Here is a 26,355-nt window from a genome sequence, read left to right on the forward strand (position 1 = left end):
GAATAATAATTAGCTACACTTAGTCCAGATTTTAGAGTTACTATAGTTGGTCAAATCTATTGTCAAACAAATCAATCTATCTCTTTAATATTCAGCATGATAATTACCTATATACATATAGTCTACAAGAGTATTTGGTTCATTTCTGTTTTGTTGCTTTTTGTTAACTGATGATGGGTTGAAGGTAACCCGAAACATGTCTGCCATTAAATCTTTTGTGTTATTTTTAAAATGCGTTGTATTTTTTGTCAACTTACGTCCATTTGGTTCTATTATCAAGGATTTCAGTTCAAGAAGATTACCAGTTTCTTTATTAAGGAAATATGAAAAGATTACTCTTCGTTTGAACAAAGCCGAATTAGATTTTAATTTTTTACATAATATATATATATATATATATATATATATATATATATATATGCTTCGTATTTTACCATTAGTTTACGCCATGAAAGGTGTCTTAATTTGTTACCAGCTTTAACTAAAATACCGTAGGCGTACTCGCGCGAATAAGCGCCCCGTTTGAATAAGCGCATAAACCGCCCCTCATAACATGAAAATTTCCTTAAGCGCCCCGTTTGAATAAGCGCCCCCTCATAAGATATTGCTTTTAGCAAGTCAATAATCCCAACAATCCCGAGACTGGTTTTTTGGCATGATTTGAGCTGTAGAGTGGAAGCACATTCTTCTTCCGTCAATATCAAAATGAGGATATTTCGATTGGACAGATGAGAGCTCGGATCCCTGAAGAGACAATATTTCCAACTTTACTCTTTTCACACTATCTGTCTATACCTAGTCCTACTCCTCTTGTTTTATTCTTTTACGCTATCTTTATATAAGGTAGCCTATATTTATCTATATTTATTTAAATTTCTTGATTTAAGAAAAATATATATTATATATATATATATATATTTTAGTTGAGTAATATTTTTTATGTACAGAATCTTGTTATCATTAATTTACAATACAATTTATATGTCCCTTTGTGAGCACTTTGTTTGTCTGTGCAACCTGTCACAGAACTTGTCCCTAGCATATTGGACCGCATAATCATTAGAAGATATGCTCTAAGGCAAAGACTAATTTCTTAAGCGAATTAAGAAAGATATTTAAATTAAAGAAAAGTGATATAGCTCATTATTAAGGAGACACCTCGTTTTCCATTGAAATCATTCAGTTTTAATAGTAAGATAATTAATGTACTTTTGCTCGTGTAATGTAATGTTTTAGAGAATGTGTTTGTGATGGCCCTCCAATGTCAGTTTCATAGTCATTTTTAACTGAAGGGCGCCTCATGCCTGATGATGTTTAACACACATTTATTTTGGTAACTCACCATCTGGTCGGCAGGTTTCACTGCTGTAATGAGTTCCTTGATAATATTATTCGCTTCCTCTGGGTTTATTACCACTGTGTCTTTTAGTAGTTCGTTGTGTTCGAAGTACATAACAATTCCAAGATCGTGTAAGTAGTTGATAGTATGGATGATATTCTCTTTTGAAATCCCGCACTTATTGGCAACAGTACGCACCTTCGGTAATTATACATAGAATATTTAATTTGTCATGCTAACAACAAAAATACATGAATTATTCATAACATTTGATATACTCTAGACTAATTAATAAGTCACTATAAAATCAGATTACGAAGAAAACTGAGCAAGTATTCAGAACTACAACATTTGTCATCTTTTTACAATCATGTTATTAAATGATAATGAATTTGTACCTCATGATATTGTACGTGCACTTTTTCCCCAATCTTCCGTAATTCACGTTGAAATTTATGCCATGTAAGCGGAATCGTTTTTGGCATCGATTTTAGAAATCTACAAATATCTTGTCTCAGCTTTAGCATCTCACTTCCCGATGGAGACTCGTTGTTTATGAAGTACATATCTCTTACCACGTAACATTCATACGGAGTGCCTTTGATTTCTTGGAATAATATTTTAAACTGTTTTTCAACCTAAATACAGAAAACAAGCATTTAATTAGAAAATGTTGGAAGTTTAATTTTACTGGATGTTGAGAATGACATTAGAATACAAACCTGCAGCTTCTTTTCTTCATCGTTTCCTTGTAGGTCTTCACTGTTGGTACCGACTACCACAATTTTAGGTTTCTCTGATTTGAGACAGTGTTCCTCAACTGTAACGGCGTACGTAAATATCAACTCCATCCGATATTTGATAAATTGTAAATTTGTCATATCATTTGTCATCGGTACTGCCTGAGGGATGAAAAATTGAAAGTAAATTAGATGCCTAAATGACACACATCACAGGAATAGTTAAACAAAACAAATAGACTAAATTATACGTAAAAGTAACAATTAAAATTTTACCATTCTGGAGACTCTACATTTCCTTTTAGCGTGCATTCCTTCTACCAAATTGAACCCAATTATAAATACCGCCTCGCTGTTTAGAGGATTCTAAATAAGGTTTTTGAAAATTGTAAAAGGTTAGCAGATAATAATGTTTTTATAATAATAATAATAATAATAATGATAATAATAATAATAATAATAATAATAATAATAATAATAATAATAATAATAATAAATAAATGGATCTAAATCTACTTTTATATTTCTCATGGTCCAATAAAGAAAAGATTAGATTTTGGTGACGATCCGGTGTAGGGAATGAAAATAAGACCATTTAAATTGAGACGTCTCATACCAGATATCCCCAAAACTGATTGAATGATCTGAATGAAACACTCTGAAAAATGCAACCATTTTACAAGAAATAAAATTTTAAATTTTAGTGACGATCCAGATTCGGGTCATTTAGAGTGCTATTAACTCCTAGACCTAAATATCTCTAAAAACTTATCAATGGATCTAAATAAAACTTTCTAGAGTAGATCATGGTACAATGGAGAAATTATTAAACTTCGGTGAAGACCCAAAGTATAATTAGGATAAATATTACATAAGGTAAACATTCTTAAACTACAACTATGTCTGCGTAATGGTAAGAATTCTAAACATCACCTTTATGCCACTGCAGACATAGTTCGAATTTCATTGATTGATTTTTTTTTGTGTGCGTGTGTGTTTTTTACTTTATACTTGGGGTCAGGTTGTTAACCTGATGGTGGTGACCCTGCTATGACTGTTGCTGTCAACTAATAACAGCAACTAGAATCCATTATTCGCTAAAGGATGCTACATTAACACCTGTGTAGCTCTTGTGAGTTTGGATTCACACAAACGAATGAACGAACGAACCTTATACTTTACAATTTTTTATTTTTTTACTTATTTATTTATTTTTGTAATTTCAACATCTTAATAATATCACTGTTCTGTTTTACAAAAGGACACTTTATTTACTCTAGCTTTTGTCCACACAGTGGACTTCATCAGTCATTGTACAGTCTCATAATGAAGTCCACTATGAAAAAAATGTAAATAAGTTAGTCCTGAAATTTGTTATTTCTTACAATAAATTTGTACTACTAAGACAATCTTAGCCTTTTGCTGCTCTCTGTGCTTTATTATCATTTTACCTAAATAACACATTACAATAAAGCATTTATTTTTAAGGTGTTTTATAACTGTATAGGCATTTTATGCATTTTTTTTAATGAGATCATTATTGCTTCAAGTGATATCCTTACTGTATAGTACTTCAGTAGTTTCATATTTGATGCTAAACTTAAACAAATATAATAGGAAAATAGAAAACTGATTGTGAATACTTACTTGATGAGTATAGTTGAGCTGCTGATCATGAATGTTCAAAATGTATGTGTTGTTTTCATTAATCACCCCTGAGATAAAGATAACAAAACAAATTCTTTCATTTGCGAACATCTGAGGTAGGGCAGAGTTAAAGGTGGGCAGTTTACATGTCCGATAACAAAATCTGAAATCAACTCAAGGCTAGGCCCTGCCTAGGACTTCTCTAGCATGTGCTATGTTAAAGTTTGTTAACGGATTTTTCCGCCTATTGATAGACTAAGGACCTATTTGCAAAATCGAGTGTAAAACACAAACACACACACACACACACACACCCAATCAATGGAACTGTTAAATTACCATCCACCCACACAATCACACACTAATCAAATCTGTCCTTTACTTTTTTTCGAAGTTTGTTCAACAAGGATGTTGTTCATCAAGAATTTTTAAAAGGCACTTAATAGGAGTATGTAGTGTGGCAACTCCCGACAGATGTTATCGCTAAGACATAGTAGTGTAGTTAAAGTGAAATGTGAAATGAAGTACATGTAGAAAATCATTCATATCTACACACTGCTGTAACTGGCCAGATGTGATGAGTATGCTACTTATGTTTCAAATCTTAATTCTTAATACTACCCCCTGGTTCTACCAGAAATCTATTACCGTAACTTTTATACGTTAACTGAATAGACAGTGGTAGACAGAAACGTCATAACGAGTGTGCACTTTTGAGTACTACCAAAATAATTATGCAAAGGAGGCTTGTTCGTTTATGATTGGTAAACACAGAATGTACAGAAACAAAAATCCGAGTGCACTATTCTTTTGTGTAAACTGATTATCTCTCAAATATTGCATGAAAAAATGTAAACAGAAACCAGTACAAAGACTAGTGGGATATCGTCTTTATTATTATTATTATTATTATTAGTAGTAGTATTAGTATTAGTATTATTATTATTGTTATTGTTATTGTTATTGTTATTGTTATTATTATTATTATTACTATTATTATTATTATTATTATTAAATTTTTCTTTATTATGAATATCATTATTATTATTATTTTTTTTTTCTATTATTATCTTTATTATTATTGTTATTGTTACTATTATTCTTATTGTTATGTTTCGTTTCTTCTTCTGGAAGCTAAACTTGATGTCTCTTTTGTTTAACACACCGAAGATATATCAAACCTACTTATACAATCGTTTTTATTCATTTAACTTTATCGTAAGTTACAAAAAGCACGTTTTCATTGGGGTAAATATTTCAAGTCGGCGATTTAGCCTGACCCTAGGCTGACTAAAAAAATCGGCCTGCGGAGGTATCATTTAGTCGAGGTTCACGTCATTTAGTCGTAGTGCTAGTCGAAGTTCGTTTTAAGAATACGAAATGACGTAATTTTTAAGTTTTAGCTCGAACTACGACTAAAGTTTGTTTTAAGAATACCGGGGTTAGAGTTTGTAATATACTTTCTTATCTGACAACATTACAATAGAATAATTAATAAAAGAGGCCCAAGGTTCAAATCCCGATGAGGCCCAACTTGGTTTGTTTAACTTATTTCGTATTACATCATCATTAAGTGGATGGAGATATGCTTCAATTCCCACTGGACCTCTTCCGAACAGTATGACGGAGGTCTCGGGTTCAATTGCCAAAGAACCCCAATTTGATTTTATCGGATGCAAATATCAAAAAGGTCCAATAATTATTTTCATCTGATTTCGTATTATATCATCGTTACGTTCATGGGGTATGACTCATGAGCATCATGGTATGTTGGAGATCTCGGGTTCAACTCCATCCGTTAAAAAACTTCAGAAGAGTATATCAGGAGGTCTCAGGGTCAAATCCAAATGGGGTCCAATCAGCGGAGGCACCAGACATTTGCCGACGAGTGGTCCGACGTGTCCGACTGAGGGGTACAAATCAAAAGGCCAACGAAGCCTATGTGGACGACCTGGAATAAAAACTCGTTTGATAAGGTTCATTTTGGAGAGTTTTTATGGCTTTTTTTGTATGGTCCAAAATGTGCTTTTAGTCCACAATATTAGGGATTGGCAATCAAAAAACGTTATTTGGATAAGGAAATTATATATTTAAAAAAATGTTCGATCCGAAGATATAGTCGTTCTTTGGACGACAGGGGTCCACACTCCTCCCCCGCCCCCACCGCTGGGTTCAATGTGATTTTCTTCTTATTTCGTATTATATCACCGTTACATTCATTCTATTGGACCCCATAATTCAACCGGCCAGACCAGTCAGCATGGTATGTCAGAAGTCCCGATTTCAAATCCAAGTTTGACCAATTTTAATGCTTCTCTTTCTATTATATAATCGTTAGGTCGAAGGTAAGTATGGTTCTAATTCCACTAGACCTCATCCTTAGCGATTTCAAAAGTATTGGAGCCATATCCCATCAACCTAACAGTCTTTAGTGCAAAAAAGTGAATATTTATATAAAGCAAGAGGACAAGATTAATGTCACAGCAATCAAAAAAATGTTCATTGTCATACCATCAATGTCTTCCGTTTCCTCCAGACGAGTGTCTTCAATAGCAAAATCAGTTCTATGCACTTCCTTAGTTAACCTGTATGATATAACAATTTACAAATGTATTATACAGTTGAAACACGGTCAGTTAAAAGTCTTTGGTTCAGACTTACATACCTGTACTAACATGATTAACCAACATCTGAAGTATTTCTGGACAAATATAATATAATTAGGTAAGTATATTTTCCTTTCCAGACATGACAGTAGGCGTTTGCATTCATAAGCACGTAAAGCTAATTACGTTAGTTACGCTCATTACGATAATTATAGTAAAACCGGAAGCAAAACAAGGAAAGCAACTTTACAATATAAAAACTGAACACTTATCCACAGTGGACAAGTTTCTGGCATATTAATACATTTCCGTTTTTCAGGTAGAGCACTTTTTTACGCCCTCCTTACTAGTCACCACTATACTGCCCCACCATGCGCGTATAACATAACATACACACCATTTAAAAAAAAAATATCGTTAAAGATTACAGAAACTCACTCTTCTCTTATACGATCCCAAAGTGCAATGACATCAAAATCATCAACAACTATTACTAAGTGAGCGTGGTTTACTGTGATTCCTCCCTTTTCTAACTCTTTGTTAAATGCACTCATAGCAGGTTTTCCTCTGGTTAATACTTCTCCAGGAACAGTGACCTCTAATTCAGAAAAAAACTCAAACATTTATTTTTAATTCAAATATATTTGTTATTATTAATATTAAATTATTATTATTGTTATTGTTTTGTTATTGTTATCTCCATTGATATTATTTATCATTGTTATTCTTGTCGTTTTCGTAATTATTGTCGTTATTAAAATCGGTATTATTGCTATTAATATTATGATTAATATTATTGTATTATTATTATTATTAATTATTAATTATTATTACTATTATTATTATTACTATTTTGTTATTAGTATTATTTGTTATTATTTATTATATTAGTAAACATGTTTCAAATCTGAAATACACAACAATATTTACAACAACAGTATATATTGTGAAATATTTAAAACAAACAATAAATAATTATTGAATCATTAACTTGTTTCTTGCACCACTATGCAATATTAGGCCTATTATATTATATTATAGTGTTACTTATTTATTTTTGTCACTAATATTCTACCTTCGCTGACAAACAAAGATGACCCTTAGTTAAATGAAGAATAACCCAAAACTGGCAACGTCATTTTGCTGAATTGCGTGTAGGCGTGGTCCGTGACTGTGTAGTCGTAAAGAGGCGCGTATAGTACATGTTTAAATCATTCTTAATTAACAGGGACTGAGATGAACCATAGCATCGGGGAATACTCTTTCGAGAGGTGCACTGAGTGGGCTCTAGAGTGCATACAAGCCAAATTTGTACACTATATCTCAATTTACGTCCTTATCCCAGAAGACTTGTTTTATCAACTTAACCATAAGAGAGAAGCAACGCGAACCAGCGCCGATATTGAAGGCTGCAGCTAGCGGCTCCCCTGCCTTACCCTCAGCGACATGTCTCGCCAATTAAATTCGACTCGCTAATTACATTCTCTAATGTTTAATAACGTAACTGATTCTAGGTTCTGTTTTATAATAAAACAAAATAAATCCAATCCGAATCTAGTTCGTTCAACCGCTTATTTACAAAAATAGCAAACTAGAAGCTGATTGCTTACTGTGCAAGATCTGCAAGATCTCTTCTTTCTGTTTCTCTCTCTTTGTGTTGCCATAATCCTTATTCCCATACTCCTCACACATATTGTGCACAAACATGTCAAGAGGTGTTTTCCCGTTCTGTAACATCATTCATATCATAAACATTATTGTGTTAAGCAAATGATAAGCACCCTATTATTAGCGACCACATTGTTGAGGGACATAAAACAAAATAGCAAAAAATAAAATAGAATTTACTATTTCATGTACCATTAGTAGTAGCAGTAGACCTAAAAAATTATGCCTATTGACGAGTAGGTGCAACCAGCGGCAGAAGAACAAGTTGATTTCTAAACCAAAATGTTTCTGTATTGTTACCGTAACGTTTAGAAATTGCATGATAACACCTCAAAAACTGGTAGCAATTTTTTATAGCTCTTTATAATAACCACTTATTTTGTGTGTTTTTATAAAAAGTAGTACTTAAAACTTAATTATGTGGAGGCTACATGTACGATATGATCTGACAGCGAGCAAATGGATGTGGGCACTCTGGATATAAGCATTATATTTTGTACATACTTCTCATAGTCATTAAAATTCAATTTTGATAGGATTTAGTTCACTCCAAGTCATTATGCCACATTGAATTTCAAAATGGCAGACATGCCAAACCTAATGTCAATATCTCAGCATCTAAAACACTGAATGATTATAATTCTGTTGCTTAATATTTTGTTTACCATTTAAAGAAATACTTAATACCATTTAGGATATTTTCATATAATTACAGGTATTCCATTACAGGTCATTCAAGGTCATTTTATGTAAAAATAATGTATAATATCATAATAACAATAAAATCTTAAAACCCAAGCTCATAGCTTCAATAGTCCCAGAGCCAAGGTCGGTTTACTTTCTGAAAATGCCCACATGTTTAGGTATTACAGTAGAACCCCCTCCTTTGGGACACCCCTATTATAGAGAAATATATATTGATAAAAAAGTCGTGGTCTACATTATTATGGGAAAAAGTAAATTTTTGTCCGTCTTTAGATTTTAGTGCTGTAGTCTGTGCTTTAAAATAATGTTGGAATGGTTCTTATAGAATATATTCAGGGGTGAATCTAGAGAAAAATCTGGGTAAGGGCTATGCGACTGCGAAACATCGAGCCAGTTAGGGTGAGATTTTTGTTTAGAAGTACCTAATTAAATCCAGTCAATTTGCGAGCGAAAAATACTTATACATTTGCTCGCTCTCTGGCCACATGACTCGTTGTTACGCCACTTTTCCTAAGTGTGCCGAATGGTCAAATAACCCCTATTTGGGGACACTTAATTTGTTTTCATTATGACCATGACGGGAAAACAAAAAAGGTAGAATGAAACAATTTAATATATGTTTAAAGCATACCGACATTTTAAGGTAAATAAATATATTATCTTATTATATTATGTTGTATAGTTAAATTGCCGTGACGATGTGCCATAAGCATATTTATATTATTTTATCTTTACACAATTTATGATCGTGAGTTGATTTATTTAATATTATCCGTAAATATGTATTAATAAATTAAATTAAATTTAACGAAAAAACGGATGAGGCATAGGAAGGAAGAAGAATAGGAAAGAAATTTGAAGCAGCTGAAATATTTACCGAAAATAAACAATAATAATCATTTTGTCATTAATATTGCATTTCATTAATTTTGTAAACATTTGTTGACACTAATCGTCAGAGGTCAAGGTGCCAGCAGCCTACATGTTCATATATTCGACATTGAACACTTGCATCGCTAGTGCATTTCCAGCACGATTAAAAATCGTAACGCTTGGGCTTGGTCTACAGGAGTTCGTGCTTCGAGCAGGTAATTCCATTCATTGAAAAAGCTTTTTGATGGAGAAAGTGTACTTTTTTAGCAAGGTTTGCTAAGGTCGAAACTAACTCCGGCTTTATAAAATTGATTAATTGAAAAAGTTATTCTTGTTAATGAATAGATAAGGATTACTCCTATGTCCATTTTTATTGATCTATTCTACGTAAATTTACTTTCAGAGTGATAGAATATATGCTTTGCATCACATAACATAAAGATATAGACAGGAACTGGTGCGCTTAAATTGTGTATTTAGAGGTATTGGCTCATATTCATTCTACTACATATCATGTTACTATACCTGGTCCTTCAGCTTGCTATCTGCTCCAGCGTCTAAGAGGACTTGCAAGCCTTGTAGGTGAATGCGAAATGAGTGGTTAGCGTTTAACAATACATGTAGTGGTGTCAAGCCGTTCTGAAACAGAGTAAAAAAAATTGTATAGTTATCAAAAGTTCATACAATTGTATTATTTGAGGTTAAATGAAAATCACCTTATATTGATATTATAAGACAGCATTAAGTCTTGCCATTGTCCTTTCTTTCAAAAATAAGCCGTAAAAAAACTGTAGTATGCCTTCTGTCACCTAAAAGTGTACATGAGTATGATGTCCTTTGTCTACTAGGCCTTCGCTTTCCATGTGGATCAGTGTACAGTGCATAATGTTAGACTTTGTTCTTTTTCTAACATCCTTAGGATAAGGGTACCGTAAATGCTCGAATAAGCGTTTATAGAACTTTTGGAGGCTTCAGCGGCGCTTATTTAAAAGCAACGCTTATAAAAAAGAAAATGTTGGCGTGGAGCTTCCATAGCCAATTCCCATGTTACCTATCTCACGCCTTCCCGTAGTTCAGTAGGCCTATAATAGGTCCTACGTCATTGTAAAAATGTTTATAAAATGCTTGTGCCTTCATTGTGTTACCGTATTTATTCATTTTAACACTGTATACATTGTATCTAAAACCCTATTTCTTAAAGTGTTTCATATACACAGGTTTGGTGCTGCGTTTATTCGAAGGTGGTGCTTATTTCGACAATTTACGTTAATTCACTACCTGAGCCAGCGGAATGTTTTTCAAAGTGTTGGATAGGGGGCATAAACTTTTAAGATAAATGTGAATACGAATCAAGGGGAGGGGGATCAAAATGTTTCCCAAAAAACCCAAAAATCAAATTTTGATTCCTAGTTTGGCGTGAAAGGAGCTTTCCCGACTTTCGAGCTAGGTGTATATTAATGACTTTTAAGTTCTTCAAAATTCAAGGTTTTCCGCCATGAAAACCGTCAAGTAAACTTTCTCATTTTTATTACAGTAAATAACCTGTTATATGTGTATACTTACATAAAAAAAATTGAGTAGCATATGTATTCTTTTTTACCATAATTCAATAAACCCTCGAAGAGAAAGGGGTCAGGGGTTTCTCCTCCGGGAAAATTCTGATTTCTAAATGGCGGGAAATGAGCTTTCCAGACTTCTGAAGTATCTTTTAATGACTTTAAAGTTCTTCGAAATTTTATGTTTTCCCGTCTTGAAAATGGTCAGGTAAATTTTTCTCATTCTTACTCATTATCTTGTTATTGTATTCCTTTTCTCGACTGATATATATAGCGCAAATATTGTAGGTTAAATATCTTAAAAATTATGTGATAAATGGCAAATAATGAGTTTATAAATCTACCTTTTCACGGGGTAGACTATTCTAATGAATTATTTAATGTTTCAATGAAATCTCCTGAAATGTATAATCCTGTTTTTAACCCATTATTAGATGATGACGTCAAATTTGATGAACAATCTGAAATGCTAGTTAATCACCTTAACTTTAGATCATCCACACTTGATTTGTGCAAATACTTTGATATTAATCAATTTAACCAACTTATAAAGAATAAAAGCACTAATCAAGTATCAATTTTTCACCTCAATGTTAGGAGTGTGTCAAATAAACATGACAGATTGGAAGAGCTTTTTAATTACATCAACCTCAAATTTTCTATCATTGGTCTCTCTGAGACATGGTTAAACGACCAAAAAAATAATCCATTTTTAGAAGGATATAATTGTTTATCTTGTAATCGTATTGGTCGAACAGGAGGAAGGGTTGGATTATTCGTTAAAAATGAAATTAATTTCAAGTTAAGACATGATTTAATTTTGCCAAAAGAAATATGTGATTCCCTGTTTATTGAAATTCTTAACAAAAGGAAAAAGAATAATATCATTGGCATTATCTATAAACCGCCGGATTCAAATATTGACAATTTTACTGCCATAATAAATGAACTGCTTTTAAAATTAAATTATGAAAATAAATTTTGTAATATTATGGGAGACTTCAATATAGATTTAATCAAGTTTCATAATCAAAATTTTATAAATAATTATTTAAATGGTATCTTATCAAACTCTTTCTTCCCTACGATATCTAAACCGACGAGAATTACACAAAATAATGCAACTCTTATTGATCATTTTTACACTAACCATATTAATTCTGAAATTGTATCAGGTGTTATCATTTCTGATATTTCTGATCATTTACCTATTTTTCAAATAATTGATTATGATTTATATATAAATAATGATACTTTTAATTACTCGTATTCTATTAAGGATATAGGAGCATTTAGCCAAGATCTCTCTCAATCAGATTGATCTAACCTTTATCATTCTAATTCATCTTTTGATTCAATTATAGACATATTTTCTACAAACAAAAACATCTATTTACTAAAGAAAAGACCCTAAAGAAAACAAAATGTAAACACCCATGGATGACACCCTCTCTTCTAAAATGTAGTAAACGTAAACATAAGCTTTATAAAATATTTATTAATTCCCAAAACAATTAAGATAATGTAAATTACAAAAAATATAACAACATCTTTACTGCTCTTTGTCGAATATCAAAAAAGAAGTACTATGAAACAAGATTTAGTCAAGTTAAATCAAATATTAAGAAGGTATGGGAAGTAATTAATTCTGTAATAAACCCTGATAAAAAAAATAAAAAGATACCTAATGTTGTAAAAATTGAACAAGAGTATACTTACGATATAAATGCTATTTGCCGTTACTTTAATGACTTCTTTTCAGAAATCGGCAAAACTGCATGTAATTCAATACCTAATAATAACATTGATCCACTTTCATATTTACCACCTCCCACCCAAAATTCCTTTTTTTATTAATCCGGTTTCTGAAACGGAAGTATTAAATATAATCAACGATTTCGATTCTAATAAAGGGTCGGGGCATGACTCTCTCACACCCTTTGTTCTTAAAAAAATTGCTTCTGCAATTTTAAGCCACCTTACACACGCAATTAATTTATCTTTTACAACAGGTTCTGTACCTGACCATTTAAAAATAGCTAAAGTTATTCCTGCATTTAAAAAAGGTGACTCGCACTTACTAAATAACTACATACCAATCTCCATTCTACCCATATTTTCAAAAATAATTGAGAAATTAATGCATACTCGTCTTTATAATTATTTTATTGAAAATCATTTACTTAATAACCATCAATACGGGTTTCGCAAACATCATACCACCACACATGCCGTTTTAGAACTCATGAATTCTGTTAATAATGCGTTTGAAAATAATGAATTTTTATTGAGTACATTCCTTGATTTGTCAAAAGCTTTTGATCTCGTCAACCATGATATTCTAATTTCTAAACCTTTTCGTTATGGCATTAGAGGGGTCTCATTAGACTGGTTTACAAGTTATCTTAATAATAGAAAGCAATATGTTCAAATTGGTAACTGTAAGTCGACATCAAGAAGTATTTTGTGTGGTGTACCACAGGGGTCCGTCTTAGGACCCTTATTATTTCTTATTTACGTTAATGACTTATCATTGGCTAGTGATATTTTACACACTGTTTCCTTTGCCGATGATACTACCATATTTTATTAATAACTTTGATTTATTGTTTAACACATTTAATTCTGAATTAAGCAAGATTAGCAATTGGTTCATTACAAATAAATTATTAATTAACACAACTAAAACAAATTTTTATTTTAGTTAATTTCATTATAAACACAAAATATGTGATGTTTTTCTAAATGGCAAACGGCTTGATAGAAAAAGTGAAGTATCGTTTCTTGGTGTTTTAGTTCATGAAAACGTAAATTGGTCTAGCCATCAACAAAGTGTAGCAAATAAAATCTCAAAATACATTGGTATAATAAGCAAACTGAAACATTTTTTTCCTCTAAGTATTTTAGTTTCTTTATACAATTCGTTTATTTTGCCCCATTTATTATATTGCAACATCATTTGGGCCGCAGACTATCCCTCAAATTTACAAAGAATTATTATATTACAAAAATGGGTTGTTCGGTTAATTACATCTTCACCATTTAAAACTGCATCTGAACCTCTATTTTAAAAACTCAACATCTTAAATATTAGTGACCTTCATAAATTTCAGATTGCTTATTTTATGTTTCAATATGTGAATAATTTAGTACCTGTATCAATCGCATTGCTTTTCTCTAACCGTGTAATATCTCATTCTTACAGTATTAGAAATCCAAATATATTACAAGTGCCTTTTGTTAAACTTACTATGAGTCAATTTTTATTACATTTTCAGGTCCCACCATATGGAATAGCCTAGATAAAGATATTATTATAAATTGTAAATCCCCGAAAGCATTCAAAGGTCACATGAAAACAATATATTTATCTAAGTACAGGTCTTCTGACTGACTGATTGATAGAAAAAGTGAAGTATCATTTCTTGGTGTTTTAGTTCATGAAAACTTAAATTGGTCTAGCCATCAACAAAGTGTAGCAAATAAAATCTCAAAATACATTGGTATAATAAGCAAACTGAAACATTGAGATTGCTTATTTTGAAATCAATTCCATGAATCGATGACCCACACAAATAGAAAAAAAAATCTAGGTTCTCCTTAGGGAAAATGCTGATTCCTAGATGGCGGAAAATGAGCTTTACTGATTTCTGAGGTGTCTTCAAAAGTTCTTCAAAATTTTAAGGTTCCCCTGCTTGAAAACGATTCTATGAATCAATGAATCCCAAAGAGAAAGGGGGGGGGGTCGTGTTCTCATCGGAAAAATGTTGATTTCTAAATATCGGGAAATGAGCTTTCATGATTTCTGAAGTGTCTTATAATGACTTTTAAGTTCTTCAAAATTCAAAGATTTTCCTTCTGGTTCTTTTTATATATGAATCGATAAATCACAGAAAGAAAGGAGGATCCAGGGTTTCCTATCCGGGAAAATGTTGATTCCTAGATGGCCGGAAATGAGCTTTCCCGACTTCTGAAATGTCTTTTAATGACTTAAATTCCTTAAAATTCAAGGTTTTCCCCCTTGAGGACGGTCAGGTATTTTTTTCTTATTCTTATTACAGTAAAGTATTAGGCCTATTATGTGTGTAACTGTATACATACATTGCATACGTACCGTATTCCTTTTTTCCTAGACTTGCCACACCAAGTCTCTTATTTTTTTATTACTTTTCTAATTCTGGACAGCGCCACCAACGAAAAGTTATTTAGATACGGAATCCAAAAAAAGAAATCGAGTATGGGACGCCAATTAAATTAGGTATGGCGCGCACTAAGTGCAATAAAGAGTGAGTAACCCAAAATTAGGGCATGGAACCTAGGCTACTTTTTTCCATGAATCGATGAACATCAAAAAGAAAAGGGGGTCGGGGACCTCCCCCGAGAAAATTTGATTCCTAGATGGCGGGAAATAAGCTTTCCCGATTTCTAATTATTTTATCAAAAAGGAATATCATCAGGTATATATAAAAATTTTATAATTAAATGCACTTAACTCCTCCATTTTATTTTGCTAGCCACTGAAGCCTAGCATAGATTATTGGTGCTATTGAAGGCATATGTACATTGTACTTGCGTCTTCTTAGTCGTTTTCTATTTCCTCCGCTCCGTCCAGATCGTTTAACCACCAAGATATTATATATTTTCTGCCAAACCCACTCCCCCGTTTCAACTTGCATGACTACCAACACTACTACTATTACCACTGCCATGATCGTTTGATTTGACATGTAAATACACAAAAAGATGGAACATATTCACATGGGCTTATAGCCGTCTGACATTCCCGGGATCCCAAGATGCTCCTCTCCCCAGACCTCAGGCTATCTTGAAGTGTATGTTTGCGCTCTATGGGAAAGTGTGAAAGTGTTAGCGAAATTACTATTATTATTTCTGCGATTATTAGTAACAGATTCACAATACACAATAAATAGTAAAATCTTTTACTTTTTATCGCCAAATTTGTAATATGATTTGATGATTGCTAATTCTGATTTTAATAACAAAATAATAGGAAATGTTAACCGCACAAATACCGTAAAAGCTCGAATTGAAGCCCAGTGGGCTTAATCTCGAGATGAAGCCAATCTCGATTTGAAGCCCCCTCTTTAGTTTGCAAAAATTAGCCTGGAAAAGAAGCCCATCTTTCAAGATAGCGTAGACTTCTTTTTGAGATAGTACAGTACATACACTGTGCATAAATTTCAGAAAACAAAATAAATTAAAAACAAGCTTGGTTACATTAGATTAGGTGATTTAATGCCTGAGTTAAATACACTCCATAATACAGATTGATGTTACGTTACATTGACCTTATTTATTGTTTAATTGTACAAACTCAAAAAAATTACAGCATTCATTTTGAAAAAAAAAGAGCCCCTCTTAACTTTGCTGAAGTAGTCTCGAACAGAAGCCCATCCAAAGCTTGCAAGAAAAAGAAGTCCAGGGCTTCAATTCGAAATTTTACGGTATTATAAATTTCGCTACATAAATGTAGCATAACAATTTTGATATACATGTATATAGGATCTGTGCTTATACTATACCTCTGTTCGCCAATTAACACGCTGCTGTGATTTTTCCAATGCACGACGAAGTGCGTTTACGTACCCATAGGCAGCCAAGTAATGTAGAATACTCCAACCAGCCTACATAGTATAAAAAATGAGAAAATTCTATATAAAGCAGAACATACGACAAAATACGAGGAATGTTTTTTGTGCTCTTCCAGTTTCTCGATATAAACTTTGTCACAGTCCATCCACCCTATTTCACACACTATTTCACATGCAATTGTCTTTCCCATCAACCATACGGTACTATTTATTGTTCTTCGTATTGCCTTTTTTTTTAATTGCTGAATTGTTTGCGTTGCCTGTGGGCGGTAGGGGCCGGCTATGGGTAATCTGGTAAGGCCCATTAGTATTAGGCTAATGGCCTTATACTCAAGGAATTGAGCGGCCTTGCCCAAGATGAGCTCCAGTTCCCTCCGGCCCGTGAGGGAGTACCTGCAAGGGCCCCGCCTTGCAGGTATTTATTTTATTTATTTTTTATTTTATTTATTCTTTTATTCAACTTTATATACTTCCCCATACTTCCGGATGAGACTCCCATCTGCGGATGAAGCTCGCTCCGAAGCCTTCATTTTGAAGTTGGCGATAAATTCATAAAAAGAAGACGAAGAAGAAGAGGAATTTTTGTCTTTTGGTCGTAAAATCTTATTTGTAGGGATGTCGTTTAGTGGAAGATTCTGCTTTTTTTAAATTTTTCTCTACCCATTTCCTGTTGTACAGTACCTTTTTATTGGCCCATGTTGAATAATTTCATGTTTTTAAAGCAAGATTATTGTATTTGCTTCCGATTCATTATCTTTATTCGTCGTAATTATGTTATGGCATCGGTGGAATAATGCACAGACAACTCTCATTATGTTGTAGAGAGTGATGGGAGTTGAAAAATAGGTACTGATTTGTGTTTGTGAGTTTTCTGTGCCTTGAGGTTTAGGTGTCTATTATATCGGGGAAACTGAAAGCGCATTGGAAACAAAGGTAAATGTAAACGTAAAGGTAGGAGAATAACCCATAACTTGTAGCGTCATTGTGCTGAATTGCGTATGGGTGTGATCCGTGACTACCTAGCAGCCGTAAAGAGGCGCTTCTTGGTAGATACATGTTCACATCATTCCACAACGACAGGGGCTGAAATGAACCATAACATCGGGGTAACCCCCTACTCTTCCGAAAGATGCAATGGGTTCTTTAAAGTGCACACGAGCCAGATGTATACACTGGACCTCCATTTTAAGTCCTTATCCGAGAAGACTTAGATCTACCAACCGAACCATGGGCGAGGAGCGGCTGGAACCAGCGCCGATGTAGCTAGCGGCGCCCCTGCTTACCGCTCGGCCACTCGACTCTCCACCACTGAGGCGTAGTAATAACTAATGCACATAAGGATGAAAGATTATAAAGATGATGTGAAGACAATACTATTGTAATTCAAACAAAGGCCAGCAGGAAAGCATCGTCTAATGAATTATATAATTAAGCTATAACGGATCACATGTTAAAAGAAAATCATATACAAGACTGGAAGAACATAAATATTTCACACAATAAAAGAGCATGGCTAAAACGGAAAATGAAGGAATCCATCAGCATCAGAAAAAAAAAAGAAAAACATGAAGAGGGACGAAGAATCACATCAGTTATCACACATACGATGAATTTCTGAAAACAACTGGTGCGTGTTGTCGTACCCCAGCTGGAATAGCCGGAACACTATCTGACGAAGCCCAACAGTTGGGCGAAACTGTCATTAACAAATAACTGTCAGTGAGTACATTTTGTTTACTTAAGGAAATTGTCTCTATGGAATATATATTGGAAACCAGATGAAACTACTGTATTTAGCCAATTTATGTGCATTAGTTATTACTACGCCTCAGTGGTGGCGCCAGCGTCTGAGGTCTTGGGCAAGTGAGGGGTAAGGTACAGTTTTTTGGGGGGAAGTTCCCCGACAAGAGCAAAGTGGGAGTGGTCGAGTGTCGATTAAAATGTTTCGAAGGTGGTACAGGAGGCGGAGCCCCCGAGAAATGTAACAAATAAGGGGTTTCGGAGGCTTATTTAATCAATTTTACATATAGATAGTCTACTAATATACAGTAAAAAAGTAAAGGTATACATTAATGAACGAGGGAAATGAGCTGTTAGCCTATCGTTCTAAGCCTTGGTATTCCACGCTTTTTCCCAGTATTGAACCACCGGGACATTTATAATCCTGGGTGGAGAGACACAAACATAGGTAAAGTGCAGTGGCGACTGTAGAATGTATTTTCTGGGAAGAGGGGATGAGCTGTCCGACAGGGGGACTTCAGCTCGTAGGCCCAAGCTGGGGAAGGGTTTTAGAGGAACCTCTGGATGGCTAGAAATGACATTCTCAGACTATGACAGGCATGTGTTTTGGGTTGGCGTGGGCATTTTTATATTTTGTTTTAGTCCGACTGTCCGACAAACTCTGTGTCCGATGGGGGGATTTGACCTGTACGGAGGGGGGCTTAAACCCCTGCTGTTCCCCCGCTGATGACGCCACTGGAAAAGCGCCTTGTCCAAGAACACAAACGAAATGACAGAAAAAGATCTTGCAAGTTTGGGGGAAACACTCCACGGGAAAAACAATCATACCACCCTACGAGCAGCAGCCGAGATACAAGCAGCCAGGCCGATGCGGACTAATTTCATTCAAGGGGGACCGGTTTTAGCCGCGAAAGTCGACCCCGTGGACCTTAGCGGTCAGAAAAGTTCATATGCGGACCGATTTTAGCACGGTCCAATTTTGTCGTGACAGGCTTATACCGATGTTCACTCTAAGGATTAAGTGAGAAAAATTAAGGTTTGATGTTAAGTCTATTGCTCAGTGGTGGCGCCAGAAGGGGAGGGGGGGCTAGGGCTATAGCCCCCCCCCCCGTCGGGGAAGCATCTCCCCCCGTCGGAGAAGACGAGTAAATTTTGTCGGGGAATAAACAAATAAAATAAAATATTTATGTAATGCTCGTTTATCCACCACTTTGTTTTTATTAAACTGTTTGTGTTATTATTATTATTATTATTATTATTAATATTAATAATAATAATAATAATAATAATATTATTATTATTATTAATAATAATAATAATAATAATACAGTAGTTCAATGAGACTAATTAAAAATAATTTGCGTTCTTTTATGACAAATGTTCGTTTGGATAGCCCTATGATGCTTGAAATACATCGTGATTGGTGAATCAACCTCGACAGCGTGGTTGACATATTTCATGGAAAATTTCCAAAATGTAGAATTTCACTTTCAAGAAGGAGGATAGAAAATAAATTAGATGGTTACATTGCATACGCTTTGTTTCTTGTTTTATTCAAATTTTGGGGGTTTTGAGAGCTGATTGCGACATTAAAAAACATAGCCTACATGAAGTCATATAGTAACTCGATGCCTATAAAAATAATAAAAATTCGTCAAATAGCCGTGGCTTCCAGGGGGCCAAGCCCCCTGGACCCCCGCCGGGGCCCTTTGAGTTAGCGTGGGCATTTTTATATTTTTTTTAGTCCGACAAACTCTGTGTCCGATAGGGGGATTGACCTGTACGGAGGGGGGGGGGCGCTTAAACCACTGCTGTTCCCCCGCTGATGACGCCACTGGAAAAGCGCCTTGTCCAAGAACACAAACGAAATGACAGAAAAAGATTGGGGGAAGCACTTTACGGGAAAAACAATCATACCCTACGAGCAGCAGCCGAGATACAAGCAGCCAGGCAGATGCGGACTAATTTCATTCCAGGGGGACCGGTTTTAGCGGCGAATGTCGACCCCGTGGACCTTAGCGGTCAGAAAAGGTCATATGCGGACCGATTTTAGTACGGTCCAATTTTTGCCGTGACAGGCTTATACCGATGTCCACTCTAAGGATTAAGTGAGAAAAATTAGGTTTGATGTTAAGTCTATTGCTCAGTGGTGGCGCCAGAAGGGGGGGGGGGGCTGGGGCTATATCCCCCCACCCCTTTGAAATACATCGTGGTTGGTGAATCAACCTCGACGATGACAGTGTGGTTGACATATTTCATGGAAAATTTCCAAAATGTAGAATTTCACTTTCAAGAATGAGGATTTTAAAATAAATTAGATGGTTACATTGCATACGCTTTGTTTCTTGTTTTATTCAATTTTTTGGTTTTGAAAGCTGATTGCGACATTAGAAAACATAGCCTACATGAAGTCATATAGTAACTCGATGCCTATAAAAATAATAAAATTTCGTCAAATATCCGTGGCTTCCAGGGGACCAAGCCCCCTGGACTCCGCCCCCTGGACCCCTGGGCGGCATCCTGGTCCCCAGCCAAGTTAGACTCGATTCCCTCCACTAGCCCCCCACCCCCGTCAGGGCCTTCAGTCCCTCCATCGGGCAGGTCCTGGAGCCATCACTGCTATTGTTTAAAAGGTGTCAAAGTATAAATTTTAATGATATTTTTTTTCTCAAGGACGATTTTTCTGGTTTGAATGTTTTCAATGGGGATGAGTGAATAAGGCGCGAGCTTTTTGGGAGTGTGTGCTCCCTCTTCGCCTAGATACGCACCAGTGCATATAAAAATATCTTTAGCACATTTGTGATTCCAGTGAAATATAAAATCACTTGCATAATTTCAAAAAAAGTGAATACCTTGCAGTAACAATTAAATTCACTTACCAACTCCTGATGTACATCATCTATAACTTCTTCTTCTGCAAAATCTAATATTTCCAGCACAAGATTTTCTGGTGGTATTTTCAGCACAATTGTACGTAATAAAGTTATGCCGAGCTACGAAAAAAAGATGTAATAAAGTTCATAAAGTTATATAAAGTTTGAAAGGCAAATGGGAAAAACCCATGAAACAGCAAACGGCCGTATAATGCAAAACAATTTAAAATTAAAATTAAAACGGAACAGTAGAGAAAATCCGATCAGAATGACAAAATAAACTAAGCATCCACTGGAAGGAATCCCAATATCTGCAGACGGATCCGTTTCGGCCTTCCAGGCCTCATTGGTGCAGCTAGGGTACAGACCCAAACGAAACGTTCGACCAGCTTAGGCAGAGCCCAAACTAGTCCCACGACCACTAATGATTACAGAGCCAAACCAAGGCAATATATATACACAGCCCATGTGTGAATGCAAATAGTGGAATATATATTAACACTGTTATTTTGAAGGAGTTATTTTAACTCGAAAGGAGTTATTCTGTACCTTTTTTTAGGTACAGAATAACTCCTTTGGAGTTAAAATAACTCCTTCAAAATAACAGTGTATACATATATAAACACTTGTTTATTTTAAAAGAATTGTGATAATTGGCCCTAACTCTAAGCCTATCACAATTATATTGTTTATTTGTATAATAGATCTCTTGTATCAGCCACATTTTGTCATTTGGTTTTGTAAGTTGAGAAAACCAGAGGACTGGTCGAAAATTTCTTTTGAAATAAACAAGTGTTTTATAGTACACATGACTCGTTGCTTCAATTCCTTGTTTCAACGCCTTTTATATAATTTCAAGAATACACATGGATTTATGACGATATATATACGTATATATATACACGCATATATATCTGTCTCTTATACACATCTAGATGTGTATAAGAGACAGGTTCTTATGTTAAGTATAAATTTATTATTAAAAAGTATTGCAAGAATAATTATTTAAAAAATAATTTAAACAAATGCCAAAAGAAACTTGTCTAGCTGGTATATCACTTAGGCCCTCCAACAAGGTGTAGGTGGCCTCACTTTTTTCTTGGTTTGGCTCTGTAATTATTAGTGGTCGTGGGACTAGTTTGGGCCCTGCCTAAGCTGGTCGAACGTTTCGTTTGGGTCTGTACCCTAGCTGTACTGATGAGGCCTGGAAGGCCGAAACGGATCCGTCTGCAGATATTGGGATTCCTTCCAGTGGATGCTTAGTTTATTTTGTCATTCTGATCGGATTTTCTCTACTGTTCCGTTTTAATTTTAATTTTAAATTGTTTTGCATTATATGGCCGTTTGCTCTTTCATGGGTTTTTTTCCCATTTGCCTTTCAAACTTATATATTATTTAAGAATCTCTATTGAGATCCAGCGCCGCCATTGATGCACGGTAGAGATTGCATCTTTAGATCTTCGATCTTGTTCACAAATTCACGGACTAGTGCTGTCTCGTAAGAATTTTGTAAGACGCGTTAAGAATGACAAAATATTCTCTGTATCTACTGCAACCGAGCTGCATAGCTTGTATTCCACTATTTGCATTCACACTTGGGCTGTGTATATATATTGCCTTGGTTTGGCTCTGTAATCATTAGTGGTCGTGGGATACTATACTATACTCGGGGCAGATACAGATTTGTATCAGGTAGTGCAAGTAACGGTTCCCACAATACAATACAAACAACTTTATGCTACTAAATCAACTCGATGGGAGTGTAGTGATTTATTTGGCCGCTGCAGGAAGGATATATAAAAGAAAGAATGTCGTAAAACAATACAAATCTGTGTATTTTTATAATAGTTCAACTGCAGCGCCAAATCTCCCTATGCCTAACTAGCATGTAAACTTATCGTTTGTTGTGAATATCTTTAAAATAAATTATGCTAAAAAAAGTTAGAGTACTCAGTACATACGTATCTTTCATTGACTTGTCCATTCTTCCATTTAATACTACGTCGTACCTCATCCCATCTCTTGTCACTTATGGCGTTGATTAAGTCACCACTAATAATGAACAAAAAAAACGTAACAAATTGCCGTAAGTACATTCATATATTTTAATCAATTTATGAAATTCATAATTCATAATTCATAATTTTATTTCACTCAAAACATAATAATGAGTCTGGTAGACAAAAAGGGAACATGTCCCTGTACAAGATGTCTACCAGAAAAACATTGATAAAAGTAAATACATAATAATAATAAATAATAATAATAACAATAATAATAACAATAACAAAAATTATAAGAATAACAATAATAATAATAATAATAATAATAATAATAATAGTAATAATAATAATATAATAATAACAAGAAAAAAAATATATATATAAAAAATAAAAAATAAAATTAATTAAAAAAAATATTAATAACAATAATAAAAGTAATAATGAATGAAGATAGTTAATAAAACATGATTTGTTGGGCAGAACTGTCATGAAGGTGTTGTATTTAATAATGATATTCTAAAAGATTGAATTGTAGAAGACATACGTATTGAAATAGGGAGATTGTTCCAGTTGGTTGGTGTACAGCGAAAAAAGGAGTTGTGAAGTGCATTACATTGGGCATGAGGAAGATAGAGCGTTGGGTGCGGTTTACGGGTATTAAATGAAATATAACTATGGGAGTCGATTTTGATTTTATTATTAATTATTTTATACATGAAAATGAGACTAAGAAATATTCTTCTGTGTTCTAAGGAGGTAAGATTAAGTCGGGCAAGTCGGTCTTCATATTTGATATATGCATTATTGGTTGGATGGCGAGCAGAATTCAAGAGAAATCGGGTAAAGTTTCTTTGGACCGATTCAATATGCTTTGTTTAAGTTTTACCTTGGATACCTTATATTTACATAATAGTGATTTTTAAGGGACCATAAAAACTCATTTAATTACATTAGCATTTGTTTAAAATAATTTGCGTTATGGTTTAATTTAAATTTTATTTGGCATTGGAACAACTTTGTCCAAAAGTATTACCTGTACTACCTCTACAAATTAACACATTTTTAGATAAATTTACTTCGATTGTCTTAATTCTACAATGTGTCTACATACATTACATTATTACTGACATCTCTTTAAAATCATTCATTTCGCCAAATAAACAAAATGGAATATGCAGCAGGATTGCCCAAATGCATGACTTGCCAACGAGAGGCTCTCCTTATAGCCCCCAAAACAAACATATATACTGCTTAAGAAAGTCTAAATTATTATATAAAATATTCTAACACTAAAGTAGGAAAAAGCATTAAATAAAAAAGCTGTATATACACATCAAGCAACGCAATTTAAATTTCTAAAATAGGCTACTTTATCATTATACACAACAATAGAACTGCAAGTAAGAGAAACAGTCTTATGAAAACGGCCAACAAACAAATCAACTACAAAGGCAAAATGACTTGAGCTTTGTTGAGATTAAAAAGAAATTCAATATGAAGATCAGCAGGAAGATTGCACTATACCTAGGAAAATAATGAAACAAAATTTTGACATTATCCTAGCAAAGGCATGCTTAAAAAAGGTTCTTGAAATAACAACCGTTAATTAATATAAACTGTAAATTGTGTATGTTAGAATTACCATATATACACTTTTAGATAAAAATAACAATAATACGATTTTGAAAGGACATAATGTTAAGATTATCAAATGTTTGTGTATAAATTAGATATGATAACAAAAGGAAGGGTATAAATTCCATTTCATTTACTTCCTTAAAAACTCCCTAGGAGGAAGTAATAATAGTTCAAAACTGAGTATGTAGTTTTATTATTGATTTCCTAAATTCGTATTTTCCTTTTCGTATATAAACAATGGTCTTTTTACCCCAAAAATAGGTTGTGACGAACATAAAATTATGATTTTTTTAAATTGAGATTCCAAATTGAGTCCTATACTATGTGATTCAATCATTATCACAGGGGTTTGCGGTTTTTTTTTTTTTTTTTTTTTTTTTTTAGGTTTGAGGGGGTTTGCGGGGTCGCAATACCCACCCGTATTGACGTTTTCATTTTTTTTTTTCGTTAAGAAAATCTTGAATTTGACCAGTAAGATGACGCGATGAGAGTTGAAAAGGAGCCGGATCATTACCGGATCAATTTGAACTGATAATAGGCAAAAATGACCAGATTTGTGTAAAAAACGACCAAATTCTTGTCATAAATAGTCAACTAGAAAAACGGGTCATTTTTTTTACCAGGTCGTTTTTAGAGACCTCTACAAATTAACAATGTTATTTTTAAATAAATTTACTTCAATTGTCTTAATTATACAATGTGTCTACATGCGAGAGTGACGGCCACTGGAACGAATACGAAAAGGAAAATACGAATTTTTGAAATCCATAATAAAACTAATGAACAATTGAATGTTTTAACTGTTTACTCAACTCTCAACCAAGAAAGCACAACAAAATATATAGCGGATATATCAGTATGGTAATATACATTTAAACAATTATAAAATAATAAGATTAAAAATGCCTGTAATCAGAGTAAATAGCTCTTTTTCTTAGCTATTAAATTATTAAACAACAATATTTCGTTATAACGGTCATATAATTACCTAGAGAGCTGTGCAGAACCCATCGTCTTTGTAGATCTGTCAACGATTGATGTTGCTATAGGGAACATTGCTGAGTAAAGCATCGCATATAAAGTACGGTACATCACGGTCATTAGGCATTTTTCGTTTTGACTACGCGGACAGTCTACTACGAACTAATAGAGCGTAACAGTCATCTGCGCATGCTCACAAACCTTACTGGCTAAATCGGCGTTGTGATAGCTTCCGCGACAACCCCAATTTCTGAATTTGGGCGTAGTGGCGACTACCCTAATATTGACCAATCAGATAACCGGATTCTTTGGCAAACTGCTGGTAATTTTTTTGCTGGGGGCTGCAATTTTCATCGCATCCGCGATCGAGCATT

The 26,355-nt window shown here is 34.0% G+C and overlaps 1 protein-coding gene across 1 annotated transcript in view; it reads right to left on the reverse strand.

The window, feature by feature from the left end:
- Window positions 1-26,091, reverse strand: part of LOC117100870 — a 34,224-nt gene extending 8,133 nt beyond the window's left edge. The window contains exons 1-13 of the mRNA XM_033240702.1: window positions 25,989-26,091; window positions 23,321-23,411; window positions 21,366-21,479; window positions 16,678-16,779; window positions 10,104-10,217; window positions 7,943-8,060; window positions 6,771-6,930; window positions 6,238-6,311; window positions 3,727-3,794; window positions 2,356-2,445; window positions 2,062-2,241; window positions 1,738-1,977; window positions 1,343-1,537 (exon numbers count right to left, since the gene is read on the reverse strand). Of these exons, the coding sequence (XP_033096593.1) occupies window positions 1,343-1,537; window positions 1,738-1,977; window positions 2,062-2,241; window positions 2,356-2,445; window positions 3,727-3,794; window positions 6,238-6,311; window positions 6,771-6,930; window positions 7,943-8,060; window positions 10,104-10,217; window positions 16,678-16,779; window positions 21,366-21,479; window positions 23,321-23,411; window positions 25,989-26,071 (1,629 nt within the window). The 5' untranslated portion in view covers window positions 26,072-26,091. The remainder of the gene's footprint in view (window positions 1-1,342; window positions 1,538-1,737; window positions 1,978-2,061; window positions 2,242-2,355; window positions 2,446-3,726; window positions 3,795-6,237; window positions 6,312-6,770; window positions 6,931-7,942; window positions 8,061-10,103; window positions 10,218-16,677; window positions 16,780-21,365; window positions 21,480-23,320; window positions 23,412-25,988) is intronic.
- Window positions 26,092-26,355: the final 264 nt, after the last annotated feature.

This window comes from Anneissia japonica, unplaced genomic scaffold (genome assembly GCF_011630105.1).
Source record: "Anneissia japonica isolate Jap-2015-1 unplaced genomic scaffold, ASM1163010v1 scaffold1446_len297786_cov117, whole genome shotgun sequence".
Taxonomy (NCBI): domain Eukaryota; kingdom Metazoa; phylum Echinodermata; class Crinoidea; order Comatulida; family Comatulidae; genus Anneissia; species Anneissia japonica.